Below are 25,794 nucleotides of genomic sequence, written 5' to 3'. Positions count from 1 at the left end.
CTGTGAACCAAATAAAGGTGGAGTTGTCTCTGGGGAACAGGTAACAAGTCACGAAACCTCAAATAGAACAGTAATTTAAAACGGCGGGAAGAACCCGAATACATGAGAGGTGACCGGTTTTATCTGGCTGCTCTTTTTAGAACTACTAAACAAAATGTAAATCTTAAAACATTCAAAACAAACGAATTCAAAAATGTCTTTGAGGGCTTGAACCCTTGGGCCAGTGTCAGTGGGAAGGGTGTTTGTAGCACGCTAATAAAATCAAGAAATTTCTTATCTAGTGATTCCCTTCCCAATCAGGATGTCGACACAAACGTTGTGCTGGTAAAGGACATCAGGGCAAGACACAAGGTGCTGCGTATCGGCCTGTGCTTGGACGCTGCGACGAGGCGGCGCTTCTCCTCTTGCCGGCTGGCCTGGGTCAGGGGTCTCCACGGCCTGATCCCTTTGAGGCTCACCGTTGCGGCCTCCTGCTGACCTCCTGGTCCCTTCCCTTCACTGAACACGCTGGTGCCCGCCACAGCTTTCCTCTCCAACTCCAGCCTCTGCCATCTTCCTGGATGATTTTAATGTCCACCGCCCAACCCATCTGCCCTTTCAGGTTTCCTGATCTTGTTTTGTCTCATGATCTTCTTCACTTAGCCACTGCAACGTCGACCTTGCAAGTGCTCCGTGGTCGTGCTCCTCCCCGCTCATGATCCACGCGTCCTTCCGGACCTGCCTGTTCCAGCGACTCCCGGGGGACAGAGCTGCTGTCACACTGTCCATCGGCTCCCAGCTACCTTCCCCGCGCTCTGCGTAGCCCTCATGTCCCTACCCATCCAGCTTAGATACGTAGGACCATTATTTCAGCAGTTACTCAGTTAGTATCCCTTTGTTTTATCAAACTCATCTGGCAGAACACCAGGCATCTCCATCTTCTGCGTCTGGACCCAGGGGCGGCTGCTGAGGGGAACCCCACAATCCGGGTCGGCCAGCTCTCCCTGCACGTTCCCAGCCACCGTGTAGGTGGGGCCTCCACACGGTCTGTAGTCCTGCTAGGTCTCTTCATTCTCCGCTCTTCTAAAACCTCCTGTTTCCAAAGCCCAATCCCTTCTGGCCGTGGCCTCACAGGAAGCCCAGGCCTGCACGTGCGCCTGCCAGCCTCTCCGCCGGGGCCCTGGACGCCACCGTCTGCCTCCCTCTTTACCCAACACCATCCCCGACTCCTTCTCTCTCAGCTTCAGCTTCTCCCTCTTTCCCGAGTCCTTTTTAGAAATAAAGCAGTAGCTAAAGCGGGGGTGGAAGACGTGCTGCTCCCTCATTTCTTGCCTCCTTTTCACACCCCAAATTCAGAGTTTCATCGGGTAGCTGCCTTCGCCCGTGCTGCTCCAGTGCTGGGGGCGGGGGGTGCTGGTAGGCCACTGGTGGCTGTCCGGGTGACACCAGTGGTGGCTCAATCCCTTGCCCTGGTTTCAGCAGCCTTCTGCACCGCACACACCTCACTCCCTTCCCTCCTCTTCCCTTTCTCCTCCTGGTTTCCCTCGCATCTCTTCAGCTACCACTCCTCGGGCTTCTCTGCAGCGGCTCAGCTTCTGCCGCTTGACTTTTCAGAGTTCCTCTGGGTTTGCCCTCACTCCTCTTTTCCCTGGAACTCTCCAGCAGAGATTGGCACATTTTGTCTTTAAAGGGCCATAAAGTAAATTATTTCAGGCTCTGCAGGCCTTAAGGTCTGTCGCAACTTCTCAGCTCTGCCTCTGTAGCAGGAAAGCAGCCACGGGCAATAATTAGACTAATGTGTGTGGCTTGTTCCAATCAGACTGTATTTACAAGAACAGATGGGCCTGTGGTTTGCCAAGGCCACAGCCTGTCTCCGCAGAGCAGAGCCCTTTCCTGTGTCTCTGATGACCAGCAAATTCATACCGGGAGCCCCTCCTGTCCCCAAGTCTGTACCTCCAACTACCAGTGTCTCTGTGGCAGTTCAGATCTTAAGCTAGGACCTTACCCTTTCCCATCAAATCTGTTCTCCCTCCAGTGTCCTTACCAAGAGGCACTGCCATTCTGACGGCTGCACAAGGCAGAAAATGGAGGGGTCGTCCTGGATGCCTCCCTCTCGTTTTCTAATTCTTTGAATTGGTGGAACAGTTAAAAGAGGGTAAGTCTAGAAATGGCCAGTATTTGAAGCACACAAATTTAACATTTCTAGTAGAGCTAAACTTTATTTCCATGTTTATTACATGTTTATCTTTGATGTTGGATACATATTAGAATTAACATACAACTTGGGAGAAAAGCTGGACATCCTCCACTGAATGGGTTAAAAAGGAATGTAAAACTACAAAATACTTGTTTAAGTGTTGAATTTCTAAATTATGGCAAACAGAACAAGAATTACCTTGCCATGTTTCTCTTTCTAGTTTTCCAAGATGAATTTCATTAGAAAATATTTTCATAACAATTTATTTCAAGAAAGGAAATAAGGGATAATCATTAAAACCATTTGACTTTAATTATAGAGTACAAATAAAGAGTCTTAACACAGAACTCCTATCTTCTATTTAAAATACAAATACTTCATGATATTATGAATGGAGAAGGATTAACTGGTATCAACTGCAAATCTCTAATGACTTAAGCAAACCCATACATGCCATTTGCTTTTATTTGGAAGAGTTAGGTTGATTTAAAGGTGACAGCAGAATTCTATTTGATAACTATGTCAACTGTTTGCTACTGAGAATGGGGATGGCCAAATACTAAGTGCTTAGTCATAGAAATTCAGATTAATCAGTTCCAAGTGGCCGAGAGAATTAATCATTCCACCCCCTCTCCACTCTATGGCCACGTACAAATGTACAGATTTTAGCATTCACTGAAAGGTTTAAAATAAAACTCCTCTAGCTACTCTGAAACTGCTGAAATTCACAGTACACAAAGAATATTGTCTGTAGTGTGATTCCAATGTTTTAAACAAAATCAAAATTATGGGTGGTTATCAACGTTGTTATTTGGTAATAAATACGGTTTTAATTCTCTATAAGCCCCTTAGCACATTTTGTGAAGAAAGCGGTGTTTTTAATACTACTAATTTTTACTTAGATACGTTTAAAAGAATCAGCTTAGAATTATTTTCCAACAGGAATTACAGGATGAAAACTCATAATAAAAATGAATAATGCTTATTAGTCTCATTAAAGAAGTATTTAGAATTATCTGCAAAAACCATGTTCTTTTTAATGATGTTTATAAGACATTCTACTGATAAGTACGTTTCTCATGTAACTGTTTAGGACAGATGATTTATGGCTTTTCAATTTTTAAAATTTCACATTTAATGTCATGTTGTTAAAGCTTTCAAAATCAGTCTTCCAAGATCAGATTCTTAAATAAGAAAGGAAAAAAAGAGAGACAAACATAGCTTCCTCCCTTCCCTGGAAATCAACATTTCTCTTAAACTTCAAGGCACACTCCTTTTCTTAGACCCCGGGGGTCAACAGACTTTTTCTACAAAGGGCCAGATAATAAACATTTCAGGCTTTGTGGGTCATATGGTCACTACATAACTACTCGATTTCTGCACTGTCCTGAGAAAGCAGTCATAGACAATACGTATGTACAAAAAGGAGCGCAGTCTGAACTTGGCCTGTGGGCCAGAGTTGGCCAACTCCTGCCTTAGAATAGACCGTAAATAGAAAAGAAGCATTAAAACAAAACTGGTCTCTACTCAGATGTGATGACTGACTCAGTATCTACCATTTCATCACTCTAGAACATTTTGATGCTGAACACTTGGAATGAGGCCAACCTACTATTCTTGGTTAAGATTCTTCTATTCAGACTCATGTCATCATGCTTTTAATTTATCCTCATTTAATAACTTGCTTGAGTATATATATTGAGGGATTCAGTTTAAAATTAATAAATGATGTCCATACAATTTAATATCCAATTTAATTTTTTAAAAACTTAATGAAAAATAGAACAGAATCAAAACATTTAAAATAAGTACACTCACTACCCATTCCAGTAATTCATTTAAGTCATATCAACTCTAGAATAGGAAAAATAAATTCAGAAGTGTAATTACTTTAAAATACACTACTTCCACTTTTGTTAATATTTTACATTTATGTATATATTCTATAGTGGAAGCAGAAATTCTCTCTAAAAACATCTCCTTAAAATCTTGAGGTGCATGTTAGAGCCACAGGCAATATCTGACATATAAAATTGCAGTACAGGCCTTCAGATTTGGCATTTCACCGGTACAATACAATGACCAACATATATAATCACTGTACAGTGCCTCGACATTCCAGTAAGAACCATTATTTTCTTTAATGTAGAATGATTAATACATATTCTACAAGGGGCAGTGAGGTTAGTAATTCTATAGGGTATGTCCCGACATAATTTTCAAATTGTACAATAACACAAACAACTCTGTTAAGGCCATGTTTTATTTGCTGATTAATGGACAAAAGGCAATGTAATTTATTTTCAAGTATTTTCTTGAAAGTCTGTGCTCATAAAAATCATGAAAAGTTGGAAAGACTGTTAAATCACTGAAACTTTAAATATATCTTACACAATCTTGTTTGTACAAAAATACAAGTTAAATATAAACATAAAGCAATCAATGATAATTTTATGCAAATCTGTTTTATGTGATCTTCAGTTATATATAAAAGTTTCTGGGTTATTTGTGAAAAGATCAATACCAGATTGAATTACTACCTATTGGCAAAGGGCCCTAAAAAGCTTACTTTAGCATTAATCTTTTACATGGTTAAGTACATTTCCTAATTTGAGATCACCTAAACACTGGAAAAAAAAAAGTGAAAGGGCAGTATGTCCATAAACCAACAAATAATTTGGCTGTAATGTATCATAAAACACAAAGAACCCCCCCAACGTCTGTACAATAAACATTATTACATACTCACACGCAGGTGTGTACGTGCGTGCAGGCACATACACACACAACACACACGCAGGCGAGCACACACACCCAGTCATAAAGCCTAATGAGGTGCTACTTCCAGTTCAATATTCAGCTTTGCATTTTTTCTTATTTCATCAAATGAATAGCTTTTTGTCACCTTCCCATTCTTGAAGACGGTATGGAGAAGATCCTGTACAAACATAACAATACTAAAATGTAACGATTATATTAGACTATCAAGCAAAATAATTAATGCTTTGATGAATCAGATTGACTAGTCAAATACAGAGATGTTTGATGGTGTTCAAATTATGAAATAACTTTATCCACAATGCTGGCTGGTGGAACAGGTAGTGAGCATGGCAATATCTCAAATGGCTATGTAAAAATATTTAGCTTTAAAAGAAGCAATGATCTAAATATTCTTAGAAGTTTTCCTTGAAGGAAGAAAAAAAAAATCGCTGGCTGATCCATCTCTACTTTTTCAGGTGGAGGATGCTTGCTGCTTGGCTGCCCAGAAGAATTGTGGCTGTCGCTGATAATCATGACTGACCATGAGCAAGGAAAGCCTGCCAGACCTTCCCTGGTTCCTAGACAATGGACTTAACGCTGATTAAACTTGCCAAATTTCCTAGTCACTGAATTTTGGACTTGGGAAAAAAAAAAAAAAAAAACAACCCTATAAAAACAAGAAACCAAACCAGAAACAAAAATAAGTATTGATTTCTTGATGAATGCATAGTGACTGATTTAAAAACTGTGTATATTCCAAAAGTTACTGATTCATGTAATACATTTGATCTATGCAAGGGTAACAACGATTGAGAATTAAAACTAAATCCCCTTTTGGGTCTGGTAAAGCCTCTCGGTCTCCCTAAACTAAGGTCTGCCTGCCTTTAGTTTCTCTTTAAAAACACCCCAAGACATAATCTGTCATGTCTAAGTTTTCCATCAAGATTAAGGTTCATGACCTTTTCTTTCAAAAAGTTAAGTATCAAGAGTAGTGATTCCTACTCTTAAATCAAAATGCCATTTAGGATTACAACTGATTACTGCCTCAAACATTCCAGAGTATTATTTACATAAATCAGTGCCTTTTAAAAATCATAGTTAGGACCCTGTCTAAAGTGACTCTAGTCCATCTGGATACACTAATTCAGCCAACTTTTGGTAGCTACAAGAGTTAAGTGAAGGCTACTAAAAGCCCCGAACAACAGGCTAACTCTAAAAGTTAGTTTAGAGACCAAATATTTTTCATTAAAGACAGAAAAAAATGGATTCTGGCTCAAAATCTTAAAAGAGTATCAGAGTAATATACTCTAAGCAGAATATCTGTATGGTATAAAGAATCCATAGTGATAAATTAATGTTTGGTATAAACTTTTTTCTGAGAATATGAATGTTTATGAGTAGTTTCCCTTTCCCTCTAAAAGGGAGTTTTCTCAATCTAGTGGCTTAAATAAATTTGTAACTTCTGAGTTCATTAATGTAAGTGTATTTTTGCATGTTGAAGACCATGAGATCATATGGACCATTTTAGCACACTGTAAGTTTTTCTAGTCTGGCCGATTTGAATCAGAAAACTGGGTTAAGTCACCAATTATTATTATGCAGTCAGAATCCAGTCATGACCTTTCACATCTTCGCACTAGATAATGTAATATATTTTTTTTAAGCCCAGAATTGCTGTGAGAATCACATGTAACTAAAGAAAACTCATCTCAACTGGATTTTGTTAAGTTTTGACAGAATTACCTAAGTTTTACTATAACATAACAAGCATCCTTTAGATATTCTTAGCTGTTCCTCTTCAGAAATAATTTGCTGCTAAATTGGCAGTAAGAGATCAAATACACAAAAGCTTGTTGAAGCTCATCAGTCACTATCCTGCTGGTCACTATGTGGAAGAACTTTGTTTTTTGAATGTTAGAAAGTTTTTCACCCACTGTATGTACAATCTCATTTATGATGTAGATTGCTTTTCATCTTATTTTGGTAGGCTCAGTCAGCATCTGTACACATTTTACAACAAAATTTGTTCCATTACTTTGTCATTCAAGAAAAGAATTATTCTGAAAATAATTTAAAAATATAACCTAAGAGCCCTTTTCTTAATTTGGAAAGCTAACTTACTGGTTAAAAAAAAAAAAAAATATCAGCATAGATAACATACATGACCATATTCCTCAAGGTCTCCTTTTCCTTCTTCAAGTGTAACAAAATTCCCTGCTGGTGTCCTATGTAAAGATAATCGACCCTTTTTGGATCTTTTGTTGGGATCAGCGACTGGGTCCTTGAAGACATTAATCTGGAAGAAAGAAACAGAAGACTAAGCAGAAATGTTCACTGAATTCCCGTTAAAGAAAAAAGTTTATACATAATTTATACATAAACTTAAGGTACTTCATCGGTATAACTAAACGAATCCACATCTGGCTTTCAGAAGCATAGTTCTAGTCTGTGTTGGAGGACAGAGTCCTCTGTTAGGAAAAAAGATATGAACAAAATCCAAGTCTTGAGTATCCTGTCTTACCACGATAGACACCTAATACTCTAGTTGTAGGAAGTCTTTGAAGTTAACATATGTGACTATTAAGAGATCTCTTATATTTTGAAGTGCCTTTAACTGATTCAAGTATAGCACATTCATGCTATTAAAAAATCTGCATCAACTGTATTATATAATCTGTGGCAAGAGAACTAGGATTTTTGCTAAAGTAAAGACTTCCATTACATTACTTTATAACTTTGTTACTTTTTACTCTATTCCTTGTTACTGTGAAAAAACAAAGAAGACCTAGAGAACCTAAAGAGAACAGAAGGTTTGTTTAAAGATCAGCAAGGTTAGGGAGCCAATGTAATGGAAGCAAGAAGTATGATTGAACCCCAGAACCTTCCAAAGACAGAAATGAAGTAAAAGCAGGGAACCAACGTAGGGGTTCTGAGGAGTTCTTAGTATCCCACATCACCCCTCTGGATCCGGAGCTTCTCAAGAGTCTAAGAAGAGCCAGGGGGATTGCTGTGCAGCCGCCTAAAACGGGCAGTGTGGGGTCCCATTTTCAGGCTATCAGAACAGGATTCTGGTATCACAGCTCCAGCGTCATGCTCTGCCTCTCTCAGACACTGCCAGTGCTTTCATATTTGCTTATCTTTAATATGTGATGGCCATGTTAACTGACATTCCTACTCAAAATGGTCAGCGTTTTGACTGAAAGGTGTAATACTGAAGCAGTGGGAAATGAATGGCCCGCATCATTTCTCAAATATTATTTTTTTCTCCTTTCTCCAAGTCACGTTATTTTATACCTAATGTTTCTTTTCTTTCCTTGTTTTGAGTCAAGGTCAGTGGTACCTGACAACACATTATGAATTTAGGACTTTATCCTTTGATTACTGCATTGAGTAACTGCATCCTACTAGACACATAAGCAAAGTACTACCACAGCAGTACAAGTTGAAAGACTTACCCCAAGGCCATTGGTTACAACATAACTACACTTGAAGGAACAATTCAAGAGATCTCTTGTTAACTTCTGTAGCAAAGCTCCACCAGAACCAAAGGCAATATTTTCAATACTCCATTTTTTTTGCTTCATGCCTTCTACAATCTAGAAGATCAAAAAACAGAAACTTAGTAACCTGAAAGAGGATTTTCCTAGGATTTTCTCTAGGATGAATAAAACATCCTAGAGCCATTTCATAACTCCATACAGGGTGAGGGAAGAGTAAGGCTTACAGAGTTATACTGCACATTTTCTCTTTTAAAATACCTACCTGCCTCAAAAAGGTATAGGTGTGAAGGGATAGGATTTCATTCAGAGCTCCTGAACTGGTGGTGTCACTGTGACTGTGGTTGGTTAGGGATGGGCGAATGAAAGCAATGAGGGAATAAGGAACTGGTGATAAAACATTTAAAGTTTTGTGTCCAATACAAAAGAGATTTCTGCCTCTTTTTTCCTAAGTAGGTAGATTTGTTCCCGTACAAAAACCTAGAGCAGGGTTACACCATCACCTTCATGAGACGTGACAGCAAAGTTTAAGAGCAAGGCTGACAGTCAATGACAGAAGTCAGTTGTCTGAGATTAAACAGATTTTCTCATTTTGTCAAAGTTAATGCATCCAGTACATGTAAAAATAAAACTGCTATAACCTTTTCGTGGTTCTGAAAACTTATTTTAATCCCCCTCCAAGACGAAGAAAGCATGTATTATTACCCTTTAGGTGATGTAACACATGAATGCATCTGCATTAACTGTTCACCAAGGCCAACGAGGATCTGCCTCAATATTTAACTTGTTTGCAAAGTTAAAAAAAAGAAAGTCAAGTTTAAAGCTGATACTCAACTTAAAAAAAAATGCATGTACATCCTCAAAATTAAAAAAAAAAACAAAAATGAAAGCTGAAGAGTTTCAGTTTTTAAAGGGAAGCTCAAACCCCCAATTGAAGCACCTGCTGTCAAGAGCAGACTGGCGGGTTTGAGCACTGGGAAGAATGCTGCACTAATGGGTTCTCTGAAAATGGCATGGGCCCTGCCTGTCCATGATTCTGCATCCAAAAGAAGGGAGAAATGTGTGTGAGGGCACTTGCTAAGCTGGCTAAAATATAGGCATGGGTAACAGTTCTTTACTGATACCAAGGTAAGAAACCTTTAATTTAGCTGAACGAGGGAGATGATGGCAATTAAAAATGCCAGCTGAGATCTCTAGACCCAGGTCGTCCTCCTCACTGCAGACTTACTCTCACCTCACCACATTCTTGCAAATTTGGTAACTTGGTTTATACAAGTGGATACTATCTGAGATTGACAGACATTAAAATATCAGTGGTTTACCACAGCAGACTGTCTACATTATGTTATCAGTGGTGGTCTTAATTTTTGTGGAGTATTTTATGTATTAAAATGAAATTACTGTGCTTTAAAAGTTTATCTGGGGAAAAAGCAGAGGCACAGGCTTTAAGATTCTACAACACTGGCTACATCTAACAAGTGATGACAGTCAACACTTAAGTTAGAAGACGTGACAAACCATTCTACGGTTTTCAAGAAAGCACATATTAACACCATCCAGGTTCCTTAATTCCATTCCAATAAAACGCACCTATTTAAGCAGTGTCAAGACTTTTTGTTTTACATACAAGGAGCTGATCCTTGACTGGCACTTTCTTGTTTCCCAGTGACATTTCTTTATAGACTCCACATCAGGGGTGCCCAGAGAGTAGTATGTGTGGTTTGGCTGATATGTCTAGACTTACATTTTTCTTTTCTCTAGCTTACTTTATTCTAGGAATGTAGTGTGTAACACACAGAGCAGACAAATATGTGTTGATTGACTGTTTGCTATTGGTAAGGCTTCCGGCCAATAGCAGGCTCTTAGGAGTTAAGTTTTGGGGGAGTGAAGAATTATATATGATTTCTGAGTGCTGGGTGGAGGAGGTGTTGGCGCCCCTAACCCCTGCATTATTTAAGGGTCAACTGTGTTTATAAATTTTAAGCAATTAACAGAAAATATATTTACTATCATAAACATTTATAAGAATCATAACTGTATTTAAATTATTAATATGCTATTTATAAACTGATAAGGAGCTTAAGTTAAGGATTGCTTTATTGAACTTTAATAGAAAACACATACCTCTTGTAAAGTATTAATATCTACTCCATCCCCTTGAATAACTCTAAGATAAGGTGGCAGCAACTTGTAGCCCTTTGAGTTCTCAGTAATAGGGAACTTCTTACCCAAAATATCCAAAACCTGTAGGGGAAAATAAACACCCAACACAAAATAACTAAAATTGGGGGAAAAAATGTAAAAACTTTCCACAGTTAAAAAAACGACTTTGCTTTGCTAGACAATCTTGAGAATATAAAAATTCATCAAATTACAAGAAAGCTCTATAACACTATGTACAAGCCTTCTAAAACTTAGTCTCAATTCTTTGATTATATTAGAAATAGGCATGTTATTTTTCTATGTCAATTTATACCATAAAGTCACTTAAAATACAAGTTTTTTCCTTCCTATCTTTCAAATTATACAGATTCGAGAATAAAACCTTTAACATTAGGAAATTAAAACAGCAAATATAAGTGAGCAGAGTGGCACAGCAGAAGTATGCTGGCCCCCTAGCCCAGAGGTGAATGAATGAAAAACAGTAAATATCCTCTTTCCAGTAGGTATATAAAAACGTTATTTGACAAACCTATAATTATGATTTGGATCTATTCTGTCTATGCCCAACAGTTTGTTTTGCTTATTTTTTTTTAGGTTTGAGAGAATGAGAGCGTGAGTGGGAGGGACAGAGGGAGAGGGAGAGAGTATCTCAAGCAGACTCTGCTGAGTGTGGAGCCTGATGCAGCCTGATCCCACGACCCTGAGATCATGACTTGAGCTGAAATCAACAAGAGTCAGAGGCTTAACCAACTGTGCCACACCCATGCTTATTTTATTTATTTATTCATGAGAGACACAAAGAGAGGCAGAGACACAGGCAGAGGGAGAAGCAGGCTCCATGCAGGGAGCCCGATGTGAGACTCGATCCCAGGACTCCTGGATCATGCCCTGAGCTGAAGGCGGGCACTAAACCGCTGAGCTACCCGGGCTGCCCTGAAGTTCTCATTTACAGGTGATACCCATTTTTTTTTAAAAGACAAATGGCATATTATGCAAATCATCCCACTCATTCATTGACTACTAAGATTTAGAACAGCTGAACTTCCTAAACAGTGATCTAAAATTTCTCAGAAAGCTTGGTCAGAGATACAAAAAGACCTACCAGACATAGATTTCTCTCCAATAACTCCCTTTTCCTAAATAAAGATTTTACCAATGAGAAAATTCCATATTGATGACTTGGTTTATTCTTAACTAGACCAACTGATATTCTTAACTAGATCAATACATTTTTATCAGGTAACAGGGAAAACATGAAACCTGTTAAGTTTGCTAAAATCAAGTTTGTTAATATTTCAGGCTAAGATCTTCAAAATGGCCTATTAATGAATATGATAGGAAAGACTTCTTGGTTCTATATCCCCCTTTTTCAAGGGTTAAGTAATTTACCATCTATTTTTTTTTTTTTTAAATAAATACAACATCTTTATTTGGCATTGGGTCTCCTGATATTTGTTCATTACAGTTCCTTAGAAAACAAACCAGAAAAATCAGAAGAAATTAATTAAAAATAAAGATCCAACGACCCTATGTACATAGAGCAAAGACAGCCCAGGCATCTCTTGCGCGTGCGTAGATATAGATGCACGCGTGCACACATACACACACATCCTGGGAGACGGTTAAGGGGTTAATAAGCTTTGGGGAGTGCAGGGGACAGGTTCCACATTTCAGCATTTGAAGATACCCTCACCCTGTAGCAGTGAGGGTGCCTCATACAGCTAGTGTGTATCAACAGTGTGATTGGCAGCTTTATTTTCCCTCTTGGGCTGTCTCAGACAAGAACCCTGCATCCGGCAACTGACAGTGTCTTAGATTCAATGAGATTCAGCCACTCCAAGGACCTCCCCCACCGGCTTTTCCCACACCCTGGATCATTCATTATCTGATTATACAACAAATTCCCAAACCATTAAAAAACAGATGCCCCTACTGCACACTCCCCTGGACCAGGCTGATGCAGAACATCTTAATTCCCACCCCTTCCTTCCTCTTCCTCTCATTAGCTGGGAAAGTGTGGTAAAGTGGAAAGGCAATAGAAAGATGTATGCTAAATACTTGGCATATTTTACGTGTTGTGTGACCTTCAAGTTATTTGAACCTCTCAAATAACTGTTGTTTTGTCTATAAAAAAGAGCTAGTAATATTTATCATAAGGTCTTCAAAGAGATTATATGACTTAGCTTTAAGTAAAGCACCTAACACAGTATTTTTCCAGTAGTAGGCATCAATAACCTGCTCTCACTAATGCTTTTTGAAGAAGGCAAACCAAGTACTGAACATTAAAAAGAAAATTTAAAAAGGGCAACAATGCTGCATTGAGGATCAACAGTATCTCCAAAGAGTTACTACCTGCAAAGTATTTTCGAATTCTTTTTATTCTTTTACTCACCTTGCACATATTTCTTCTTCAAAGATATAGCAAAGACTTGTGGTAAAGAAAAACAAACCACAAACTTGGTAACCAAATCACAGGATTAATATTATTAACTAGTTTTCAAGGTAAGTAGAAAGTATCTGTTCAACATTAATACTTATTTGACAATATGTAAATAACACAGAACTGTGGGTATCCTGTTATTAATGTGTGGCCTTGGACGAACTTATTACTCTCTCTAGGCTGCAATTCTAAAATTAGAAGACTGGTCCAGATAGTTCTGAAATGGCATCTGCACAAATGAAATTAAAATAGTACTGATATAGCTCATCTACAGGCATTTTAATAATCAAGTTATGTATTAAAATTTACCTTTAATACAGTGTCCAGAGGATTTCCAGAATCAGGTCTGATTATTAGTGGTGCCTCTGTAGTTCTTGACAATATTAAATGTCTTAGATCTTCTCCCCATATTTTTTCACATGCGTTGTAAATGTCATAGCTATCACTGACCACAGATACAGGCACTGATGAAAACTGTGTTACTATATGTTCAAAAGCGTCTTTTTCACGGTCTTTCCCCCAGGCTGTTATGGTACTAGGAAACAAAGTGAAAACAGAGATTTACTTAGGCAGACACATTATCTATCTATTCCTGAATCATACCTCATGTACTATACTTACACCATCAACACCACAAAGAAGGTGAGTGATTTAGTTTAATGAATACACATTGTAAAGTTCATTGACTATTAGGGCCACGCCACCCCTAGGCTGATGTTTAAGACTGTAAGAAATCTTATTCCTGTCCCATAGTTATTTGAACTCTTAAAGTCATAGCCACCCAACGTTTTTGGTATTCCTGAACCTACTCATTTAAAATCAGTTCACTAGGGATTCCTGGCAGGCTCAGCTGGTAGAGCATGTGACTCCTGATCTCAGGGTTGAGTTCGAGCCCCGTGTTGTGTGTAGAATTTACTTAAAAAAAAAATCAAGTCAAATCAAATCAGTTAACTGAAAAAAGCACTCTGTAGATTATGCCAAGATGTCAGAAAGAATGACCACATATTCCTATTATTTTGCTAGGCAATGTAAGCACTTGGCTCCCTTCTGCAACTTTTCAAAACCATATACCAATAATAGCAGGGACCTATATTTGTCTTTTTTAACTTTAAAAATCTTATCCTTAAATGCAATTATTTGGGCAATTATTTGTACTGTACCATAAACACATATAGTCAACCAATAACCCTTTACTGGTTATATCTTCAAATGGCCAATAACAGGCAGCCATTTATTTCATCTAGAGTATCCACTACTAATTAATATATGCCCATGGAATGTAAGAATTTGAATACTTAGTTTGGGCAAAACATAATTAAGATGGGAAGTAAAATATAAGGGTTTCTATTAGGCAAAACTGTTAGAGTGATTTTTTTATCTCAAAACCGAAGAGTCCTACATACTAATTTATGTTTGAAACTGTCATTTCAACATGGGTTTTTTTTTTTTCGTTGTTGTTGTTGTTGTTGTTTTACCCTCCAAAGGACTGGAATAAAGTATTTATGCTGTCAGTGATATGCCAGTGCTAAAAGAGCATGTACACTTCAAGGTTATAAAGACTTAGCTACCCAGAGACTACTTTTGTCTGAAATGGAGAGACAGGATGTCTATTCACGTAAATCTCATTTTACAGTGAACACTCTCTTTGATAAATACAGAGGAAATCAACTCCCTACCTCATGCCAGCATCTGCAGGCTAAAGGTGCAATTAAACATGAATGAAGAGAAACCCCTTCTTCACATCACAAACTACTGGAGAGCTGTGCAATGAGAATAAACTCTTATAGGTAGGGCTGGTGGGCTATGGCGATATTTTCCCAGTGCTGTTACCAATACTGCCCCCAAACTCTGCTCTTAGTATCACGTAGCACACTTCGTTGCTCATTTTTAGTCTTTCATCTTGCTTTCTCTCTGGCACCTGAACTTTCCTGAAGCTTTCTTTCCCATGACTTCAGTGACCTCTCCCCCGTATTTATTTAATTATTTTTCTATTTCTGGTGGTTCCTCTGCAGTCTTCCTCCTTCGATCTAACCACAGGCTCTGACCGGGCAGTGTGCTTTCCTCCCTGTGTGAAAAACACTCAAAGCTTTTTTAAAAATCCTCTTGTGGTAAGGGTTTCCAAAATATTTACCTTAGTCCAGGTTTTTCTTCTGGACTCCTGATCCACTTGTTAGGTAGGAAGAGGATTATCTTTATTACGTCATCATCATGGAGACATTTCCTATAGCACCCTCTACATAATCCAGTTGTGACACCTATTCTTCTGATAGGTGTTTGGTATATGGAGCTCGTATGTGTTCAGTGAATTCTACTAATACTATTATTCCAATTTCCAAGCATCAAATCAAATTGATAATTTTCCAAAGTTTGAGGGACAGGTTATATAGTAGCATGTTTTTCCTCCTTGATGTTCTATTGACTTATTTTTGCTTTACTTACATAGTTTAACATGGCAGTTTTGCATATTTTTATTTTACTTACATAGTTTGACATGGCAGTTTTGCATAAGCTCAAAAAAGTAAGCATTTTCTTACCCACATGATGTACAATTTTAAATTGGGTTCCACATTAAATAATACTCTAATGCTCCTCTTACACTTTTTGGTCAGCCAAACTCTCTCCACATCTTTGGGTTCAGTGGGGTTTTTAAAGATGTGTTATCACTGGCTATAAGAAAGTGTGGCATGGCTTTGCACAATCTCAGAATAAGTAAATCAGGAATATGAAAATCATTATAGGAACAGAGAAAATAAGAATTTGAGTATGTATACTGGTAGTACATTGGGAAGAAAACAGAAGTCCTGTTAAACCAAAAGATAATAGCATATTTTAAGTCCAGATTCCTATATTCCTTAAGAAAATATAACAATAATGGCAATGCTCTTAATTTTAGAGTTCTCTTTTTTGGAGTTATTTTTAAATTTTTTTTAAAGATTTTATTTTTTCATGAAAGACACACAGAGAGAGGCAGAGACACAGGCAGAGACAGAAGCAGGCTCCATGCAGGGAGCCAGATGTAAGACTTGATCCCGGGACTCCGGGATAACGCCCTGAGCCGAAGGCAGATGCTCAACCACTGAGCCACCCAGGCGTCCCTATTTTGAAGTTATTTTAGATGTTAGCTCATTTATCCATAATGATCTTCTGATGTTAGAGATCTAGAATTTTAGCTCCTCCTTTTGTTTGGTTGGATGGAGGAACTGAGGAAGTGAAAGATAAGCAACTTGCCCAAGGCCACCTAGAGTGTCAACTGTAAGGTTTACTGGGTCACTCAGATTTCCAAGCTTTCAGTCTAAAACTCCTTCTACTATACTACGCTATTATTTAAAAGCTTTTTCTATTTAAGAACATCTGAAATATTCTTATATATTTAGGAGTCAAACTTACAAATGTAGCAGATATTATGAGACTTTAAAATGGATTTCACGCTTTTAACATGAAAACCTAAGGAAGATACATCCTTATTCTCAGATTTCTAGAATCATACCTGTTATGTTACTACTGTGAAAATAAAACCATCAGTGAAAAGTCTAATATATGGATAGTACTTAAGTGTTTTTTTTTTTGTTTTTTTTTTAAGATTTATTTATTTGAGAGAGAGAGCACGACTGGGGGCAAGAGCAGAGAGAGGGACAAGCAGACTCTCTGCTGAGCCCAGAACCTGACACGGCTTGATCCCAGGACCCCGAGATCATAACCTGAGCCAAAACGAAGAGCCAGCTGCTCAACAGACTGAGCCACCCAGGCACCCCGGATACTAAAGCTTTTAGAAGATGTGCATACATCTAAGTCCAAAATAGGAATACTATAATCATAAAACCTATATCTATTGATGACATTCCTGTGTTCTCACTTTGAGGAGTCCTGACTGAGAATATTCAACAAAGCCCTACTGATACAGGATTGCCCGGGAATGTTTGCAGAATCTACCCTCTATCAACCCCAATCCAAATAATCAAATTCTAGCAATTTCTTTTCTTCAGATTTTATTTAATTTGACAGTGAACACAAGCAGTTGGAGTGGCAGGCAAAGGGAGAGGGAGAAACAGGTTCCTTGCCTAGCAGGGAGCCTGATGTAGAACTCAATCCCAGGACCCTGGGATCATGACCTGAGTCAAAGGCAGACGCTTAACCAGCTGAGCCCCCAGGTGAACCGAGTTCTAGCAATTTCATCTCCCAAGCCACTGCTCATGTTTAGCCACTTTTTTCCATTCACAGCCACTTGGTTCTACACCTTGTCATCTCTCCAAACTGTTGCAACAGCTTCCTATTCAGCCTCCTAACTTCTTTTTCTGTCAATTCATAGGATATCCTGCTATAAAAACAATCTTCCTAAAATATTTCTCTGACGACAAAGCTGCTTAGGCTCAGAACTTCAATGCTCACTCCCATTTGAAAAATGGAATTAACCTAGCAAGAGGTGCACACAGTTAACATTCAATGTCAAATGAATTTGAGGTCCTTTACTAACCTGTCTTTTGAGTCCACCCTATGTTCCCAACAAAATGTCTATTATGTTTCAGCCCATATTCCCTAAACACATTCACTCTCCTCCTTCACTCTTGCTCTTTCAGACATGCTTGATGTGTGGTAGGCATGCAATAAAGATTTACTCAGAGAATGATTGATCTCTCATGACTAGCATTAAATTTTACCATTCCTTCAAGAAGTGAAGATTTCACATACCGTCTCTACAAAACCTTTCTTGATCCGTCCAGTGAGATAACATCTTTCCTTTCTTTCCTTCCCTTGCACCACTAGAGCACTTTAACCTTTTTAAAAGTACTTATCAACAGAGCAGAACGTTGCTAGTATTTTATTTTTATACTGAAAATAGGGTCAATTTTTTAATCTTTCTGTCCCTTATAGCACCAGTATATTGCCTCGGATAAAAGCTCAGCTTTATTCTAAAACTACACTACTGGTCTTAGTACCCTGCGATATCCAAGTATGAGTAGAACCTAATAACTTCCCCAAACTGATTACAGTAAATAATTTTTGTTATTAAGAACCAAAGATTAGGTTTAGCATACATTGTAAAAACTCCACTGCTTTACAATAAAGTTCACTCTAGTAGCAGAGCGGCTGCATTCTAGGTTATAACTGCTTTGTAGTTTAACTTGAGATGGTTTAGCAATATCAGATAAGGAAGCATAAAGGGAATCAGAACTCTTCCTTTCGTCAAAGGGCCTTACTTGCTTTTCTACAATTGAGGATACTGGGTCCAGGTGACACCTTGGTCATGTAGAAAGGAAAAGAGAAAAAGTGACCAAGCTTTATAGGGATGCTCCTAGATTTAACAAATAAAATGTATCTGCATATGGTAACAGAGCAGTTGAAAAAGTCATTAAAATAAGACTTACATGGTAATATAAGAGTTGAAAGAAAGCTCTTAAATTGTTTTTATTTGGATGGTTCAAAGGTCTTTACCTCCCTGATACTAATCCTTATACCTAGTATAAACACTGAATTTGTATTGCTTAAATTCATGAAGATTTACTGTAGTTCCTGGCTTGTAATTAAGCAAAACATCATGGAATTACCAATACAAGAGTAAAAAAAGTCATTTTAGAAAACAAATGTTTAGATAATAGGAGGATGAAAAGAGAAGTGTTACCTGTGTTCTGCTGCTGGAACAGAATAGCCTGGAACAGGATCTTTCGTTCCATAGTATTTTTTAACAAAAGCAATTCCTGCTACTGTATCTGTTCCTTTGAAGTTAACCAAATGAGCAGACGCTCCGATGCCAGCAGTCTGGAAAATCAACCACAAATCAAAATCCAAAAAAAGAAAAAGCCTGTACTTAGAGGTATAAAGCATCTCTCAATCTCTCAAAAGGATTATTGTCTTTAGCTATTCTTAGATATTTAACTATTATTAGAGATAACAGTTCCTATAACAAAGACCCACTTTTTCCTAAATATTTAAGGGCTCAACTGTTACCTCCTCAAAGAGACTTTTAGTGACTACCCCCTCATTTCCCACTAGCCTCTTTTCCCTTACTCTGCCCTGTGCTTTTCTGTAGCACATTGGCACCTGGTATATTTATAAGACATAACATTATCTGCCCATCCATCCATCTAATGTATAAAGGATACAGACATTTGTTGAAAACTTTATTCCTGTACTCTGAACAGAGGCTAACACATTCTAGGTACTTAAATATATATTTATTGAGTGAATGTCTGAATTTCAAAATGTAGCCTACTCAGAAACAAGATCAGTATCAATAATTTCCCTCAAATTTATAATGGCAATCTAACCAACAAACCACTCTCCACTACATGGAAGTTCATTTCAGTTTCTTACCTCTTGGGAAGAGACTCCTCTGTAGCCAAAATCATGTAACTTGTATTCCAGGCCATCCAAATTACCAGATGTCTCCAGCAAATATTTGGCCAATATTTTCTTTTGCTCTCTAGAATTTGTGGCTACTGTGATTGGATACCAGGACTGAACAAGAATAGTCTGTAGTGACAAAATTAATAACAAATATTAAAACATAAAATACTAAGTTCTTTCTGAGGAGAATCCCTGCTTCCTTTGGTAGTAGGTCCTGGACCCCATACTACCAGGAATACCAGTTAGACATTTTGAACTGTATAGCAGGATGCCTTGGCTCAGGTCATGATCCCGGGGTCCTGAGACAGAGTCTGCATTGGGCTTCCTGCAGGGAGCCTGCTTCTCTCTGTGTCTCTGCCTCTGTGTCTCTCATGAATAAGTGAAATCTTAAAGCAAAACAAAAAAAACAAAAAAGGAAAACTACCTGGAACATTTCTGCATATGCTGTAAAACTGTGAGTCACGGTCCATTTTATAATTCTTTTTAACAGCAAAAAGGTTTGGTTTTGCTTTTGGGAAGAGATGGTTATGTTTAGTCCAATGTGTTCATTCCTCAGCCCCACTGTAAATGTGAGACATCTTGGCAGAACCCTTCGGCGCTTCTAAACATGTTTTGAAATTTGATTTGAGAACTTAAGGTTTCTTCTAGCACCAATACTGATATTGATAAAGCAATTCAATAATTTTAGTGTTTTTTTAAATTCAGGGTATGGTGAATAACAGTCAAAGAATATTAGTGGTAACTCTAAACATACAGTGGGAAAGGTCATTGGAAGGAATACTACTTAGTGCTATTTAAAATGTTTTAAATCAAGAACTGCCTGAAGAACATCTCTAAATTTGTAAGTAACGAGTTTGTTGGATTTGGTAACAGATTTCATTTACAAGGTGGTAAACTTGGGTTGGGGATGGAGAAGATTAAGATAAGCCTCCTCTTACCCTTGCAACAAAAACCCACAAAGGATGCAAAGTTACTATGAAGAAGTCTCTTCTGGATACTTGGTATTTAGAGTAAACAGTTTTTATGAAACATAGGATCTATCAGAAGCTATAATAGGGATGTGTCAGACCATAAAACCACTGTGGCTTAGATAAAAATAGCTACCAAGGACTGAAATTATATAAGATAATATATATTAACAGAATAGAAAGTAAATTTGATAGAAGTTCTATTTCAGGTTCTAAGCAAATAAAAACAAAGAACTATATGTACTTTTTTCCCTTCAAAAGCTAACAGTCTCATGTTGGATTTTACACTTAATCATTTTAAAATTAAAAATGGTATTTGTTAACAAACTACTGCTCTAAGATGTTTATATACAACATTTATAACTTTCTGGTTTTTAAGTGAAATACACCAAAATAATAATGATTATTAAAATAGAGTTTTTGTTGTTATTGTTTTTAAAGGCTAGATTTTTTGTTTTTACTTTCTGAAGAAGATAAAAACATACATGAAACAAGGTAAGCTGGGAATTAGTCCTCTATGTCCATATATACCTGCTTTATGGAAGTTCAATTAGACACAAGGGACAGTACTTACTGACTAAACCCTCAACCAGAAAATAAGGGAAAAAAAGGGAAAAAAGTTACCCATAGACAATGATTTTCAAAACAAGATTTATCTGTTTGGGATCTTTTGGCATTGAACATAAAAGGATAGATGGGTAACTCTTTCTCTTGTGTTTTTATGATACCATCCTCTTAATACCTAGCATTTCCCAGTACAAATACTGTAACAACTATACACAAACTAATAATGTTTTCTTTTACTTTGAGGTCATAGTTAATTCAAAGTTTTAAGTCATAGTAGTAAACTATTTAAAGTCTTTATTTTGATTAATTGTACATTTTTTTCTGGACCTATCAGTCTTCTGTAAGTTGATGTCCCATAAAGAGTCTTAAATAAGCAAGCTTTGAATTTTCTGTCAACTTAGAAAATGTATTTCAAACATAATCTTGGACCTCTTCATTCTTCTAAATTTTCCAGTCCTTATAAACAAAATCAATTGTATGATTTTACAATATGACAACAAATTAATCAATTAACTATTAAGATAAAGAATTATTTCTAGGCACTGCGTAAAAACCTCTCAGATAGTAAGGTGGTATTTCTATAATCACTTTCTAGGGTATTTCCTCTAGTAGAGAAAAATCTAAAGCTGTTGAGAAGCTAAGTAGATTATTTTTTTTAATTTTTTTTTTAATTTTTATTTATTTATGATAGGCACACAGGGAGAGAGAGAGAGAGAGAGGCAGAGACACAGGCAGAGGGAGAAGCAGGCTCCATGCACCGGGAGCCCAACGTGGGATTCAATCCCGGGTCTCCAGGATCGCGCCCTGGGCCAAAGGCAGGCACTAAACCGCTGCGCCACCCAGGGATCCCCGCTAAGTAGATTATTAATATCAAAACTATGAGCATGTGAAAACAGGACTGCTTACGTAGAGATGAAAGAAAAACAAAGAGACTTGCGGTATAAACTCAGAGTCTCTAATGTATCCTCCTCCTTTTTGGGCTCAGATATTAAACGAAATAATCAGCAAGTCTTGAGAGTGTTTAGATGAGAAATATCAAGTGGTAAAGCATAGGCTCTAAACTGATTAATTAAGAAAGCTGTTATTAAAAATCTGAACAAAATTGCTTTATTATAATTAGAACAGAACATCTACAAAATACCTTAAGTTACTAGAAATAAACCTATGCTATTTTTCTTAGTTTTCTCTATGATCATATACATTTAGGACTGCAACGAGCAGGATGGAAGCCAAGTGACTTTTAACAATAATAGTTCTTAACAATTTCACTTAAAGTCTCAGAACATTAGACTTCACTGGAAGGAACCTTAAAGATTATTTAATCCAACTGTCATTTTGTAAAGGAGAAAACTGAGGCCTGGAAGGGTTTAGTAAATTATAGGAGATTACACAGGTTTATTAGTAAAATTTTAAAACCAGAATCCCAGTTGAATGCTTTTTGTATCTTTAACTGATGTTACATAATTAAAATAAATTCACCTCAATCCAATTTGTAAGCCAGTAACACTCTGGATCTGTGTTTTCCACTGTGAAGAGAACATTTCCTCGGGGAATGACATAGCCCTCAGGAACAGCTTTTATTTCTATTGGAAGGTGCCCATCATATTTCTGGTAACAGACAATAATGAATTTATTAATTCAACAGATGATATGTACTTACCTGTTTTAATAAGGTTCTTTACATCTTACAGAGCTAAACTTACTGTCATAGAAACTGCAATTGTACATGTTACTATACTGCTAGTAATGTAGTCAGAATATCCTTATTCTCTTAAAATAAAATTAACTAAAATGATTAATAGTTTAGGCATTGATATTAATCTTTAAATTTTATATTAAAGTACTTCTAAGAACATTTCTCACTAGAAGATAATGTCAAACTCATCAAAAGTTTTTCCCATTCTTTCAAAAAAAGTTTATTCCAACATATTCCAAAAATATTCCAACAATACCATCTTTCTTCTAAGTAGCCATTTCCATAAAAAAAAAGCTAAAGGCTAGAAGACAAAATAAGGGACTACTATTAGCAACATAAAATAATGACACAAACAAAAAAGAAATGAGAGAGCGCCTGAGTGGCTTGGTCAGTTAAACATCTGCCTTCCTCTCAGGTCATGATCTCAGGGTCCTGGGATCAAGCCCCACATCTTCAGGCTCCCTGCTCAGTGGGGAGCCGTCTTCTCCTTCTCCTCCCTGCTTGTGGTCTCTCTTGCTATTTCTGTCACTATTTTTGTCTCTCTCAACTAAATAAAATCTTAAAAAAAAAAAAAAAAGAGGAAAAGAGAGAGATCCCTGCCAGTAGAAGAACCTTAAGTAGGTTTTCTCTTCATCCTGGTAGCAGACTGGAAACCAATTTAGTAGCAGACAGGACAACCATTAAGTGTACTTTCTAAAACTTTGGCAACCAATATTGGAGTTAACAATTCTCTCCAAACCTAGGCTGAAACATATTTGCTAGAGAGCATTATCGGGTACTTAATTATGCCTCCCTTCTTTTAAAGGTAAAAGCTGTAGCTATATTTTGGCTAGGAAGGCAAATTATTTCAGAAATCCTAATAGTTTTTATGGGATTTGAGGTAGGTACTAGATAAAAGAAAAATCTGTTTAATGAGAAGCACTGGAAGGCCTCAAGATATAGCAGAAATACTGCCTTAGAAAAACTAGCACTGACTTGGATTCTGGGCAAGTCATTTAAACATTTCTAGGTCTCAGACTCTAATCTTAAAACAGGGTTAGAGAAGACTAGATCAGATCCCTAAGATTCTCTGAAAATCAAAAGATTTATCACCCTGGCTACTGGGAATTATATTAATAAGCTCAACACTGAACTTATCTATTACCGTTCTCTTCTCAATAAGCCAAATGGGGTAAGCGCAGGAGTTAGTCAGCAGATTTTACTGACCTTACTTAAGATATATGGCAAGTACAGCACAGAGTGCTTACCTGACTTCTTCAAAGACCAATAAGTAAAAAAAATAAACCTCAGTATTACGATATAGTCCTGAAAGTTAAAGTATTTCTAATTATTTTGTGTTTGATAGTCTACGATAGAAAAGACATTTGTTTTTATAACATAAAATTAACAGTTTACATGGCAAGATGCCAAAAGACCCCATTCCCACACTATCTTTGTAGTAAAGGCCACCACCAGAGGACATTCACCCTCTTATTACTCAATTCCCAGGTATATGACAAAAATAAAAACTGACTTTATGGATCAACACAGAACCATTCCAATTATTCAGTTGGGGGAAATGTCCTAGAATTACTAGATAGTGTTAGACTTCCTGCATCGATTCCCTTAAATAATCTATAGCCAAGAAAATAGACTTAAATTTCAAAACTGCCAAATAACCATGCCCTTTCTTCATTATATAGTGTATTTTCAATGAAAAGATTAAATCACCTTTCTGAAAAATACTGATATAAATTATAATTCATTTATATTATAACCAATTACTTAGACCTGCTATAGATTCTATATAGTAATGATCTGCTACCAGAGAAAAAAATTAAATGTTACCCTTAACTTTTCACAAGATTGTCTAAAATAGCCATTATATTTGGGTCATAGACAGGAAAAAGTTGTAATTATAGTCTACTATTCAAATTCCTTTGTAAGACATTTTTAACTAAAAGCAAAACCAAAGTAGAGCAAAACATGAAAACCCTATTTTACCTCAAGAATGTAGTTCCATCCCTTTTCATTAAAGACATCATCCTGGAAATGCTCTCTATACACCTCTTTGGCTTCCTGGATCTTCTCTGCGGTCACTACTTTACCTGAAAAGACAAATTTCTCCTGTTTACATTTCTAAAGGCATTCTATAAATTGCTGAGATGCTGTAGGAATAATCTCTCTAGCTATTTTACCATTCTGTGTATAAAAAAACAAGAACTGAAGGGTTAAATGATCACCCAGAGTCAACAGCACAGCCAGAAAAGGAATTTACACTTCTGCTCACTCACCCTAAGCATGTATGTTCTTATCTGAAAAGCAGATGTGCGGAAGAAATTACTATGCACGTGGTATTTAAAAAAAAATCACAATAAGTTAACTTTAAAGATGATATTTTTTCTATCATTATTAATTTATATATTCTTCAAATTGGATACAGATAATTTTCCAGATAAATCTTTTTACTTTATTCATAAAGGGGATCTTCAGGGCTACTAATCCAGTAATTTTCACAAGTACTAAGCTTTTGTTCCTCAAATACACCTTTAGTTATTGTTGGCTGTAAAATGAGGATAATAGTAGAAAACCTACTTACAGAATGACGGTGAGGACTAAGAGGGTTAAGACATGAAGCACTTAGCATAATGCTGGCCTCTATAATAGGCACTTAATTTTAGCTATAATTAATAATAAATAATAAAGATTTTTAGCTATAGAACTGAAGAATGGCATAAGTCTTTAGTGACTTTATATAAGGTCACTTAGTAAACTCATTTAAAATATCTTGGGAAGTCTTGCTGCAAAGTACTTTGGATACTCAAATAGGTTTTCAATGGTGAAACATATCTGAACTATCTTAAAATTGCCAAGATTATGGAAAAAGGCAATTATCTGTGTAAAATTCAACTAATCTGTATTCATTTTTGAGATTATTTTTATTTTATACGGCTTCAGAGATGAAATTTTAAGTTCACAAAATGTATAAAACCTTTGGGAACTGTTCTCCCCCTGGAAATACCATTATAAAACATACTAGAAGTGGACTTTCAAATAAAAGGGCAAATAAATTATTTTGGTTTTTTTTCCATCTTAAAATGCATCTGAGACTAAAGCCACAGTGTCAGGCAGTTCTGAAACATAGGCCTTTAAGATAAAATGGACTATGAAAAATATTTTTTATTTGCTACCATAATTCAAAATGA

The 25,794-nt window shown here is 36.9% G+C and overlaps 1 protein-coding gene across 1 annotated transcript in view; it reads right to left on the bottom strand.

The window, feature by feature from the left end:
• Nucleotides 1–2,178: 2,178 nt before the first annotated feature.
• NAMPT (nicotinamide phosphoribosyltransferase) overlaps nt 2,179–25,794 on the bottom strand; it is a 45,416-nt gene continuing 21,800 nt past the window's right edge. The window contains exons 3-11 of the mRNA XM_041723256.1: nt 24,593–24,696; nt 22,393–22,521; nt 19,346–19,504; nt 18,654–18,790; nt 13,346–13,571; nt 10,558–10,677; nt 8,392–8,532; nt 7,098–7,232; nt 2,179–5,114 (exon numbers count right to left, since the gene is read on the bottom strand). Coding sequence (XP_041579190.1) covers nt 5,004–5,114; nt 7,098–7,232; nt 8,392–8,532; nt 10,558–10,677; nt 13,346–13,571; nt 18,654–18,790; nt 19,346–19,504; nt 22,393–22,521; nt 24,593–24,696 — 1,262 coding nt within the window. The 3' untranslated portion in view covers nt 2,179–5,003. The remainder of the gene's footprint in view (nt 5,115–7,097; nt 7,233–8,391; nt 8,533–10,557; nt 10,678–13,345; nt 13,572–18,653; nt 18,791–19,345; nt 19,505–22,392; nt 22,522–24,592; nt 24,697–25,794) is intronic.

This window comes from Vulpes lagopus, chromosome 11 (genome assembly GCF_018345385.1).
Source record: "Vulpes lagopus strain Blue_001 chromosome 11, ASM1834538v1, whole genome shotgun sequence".
Taxonomy (NCBI): Eukaryota; Metazoa; Chordata; class Mammalia; order Carnivora; family Canidae; genus Vulpes; species Vulpes lagopus.
The sequence above is the reverse complement of the archived record's forward strand: the minus strand, read 5'-3'. Positions and strand labels throughout refer to the sequence as shown.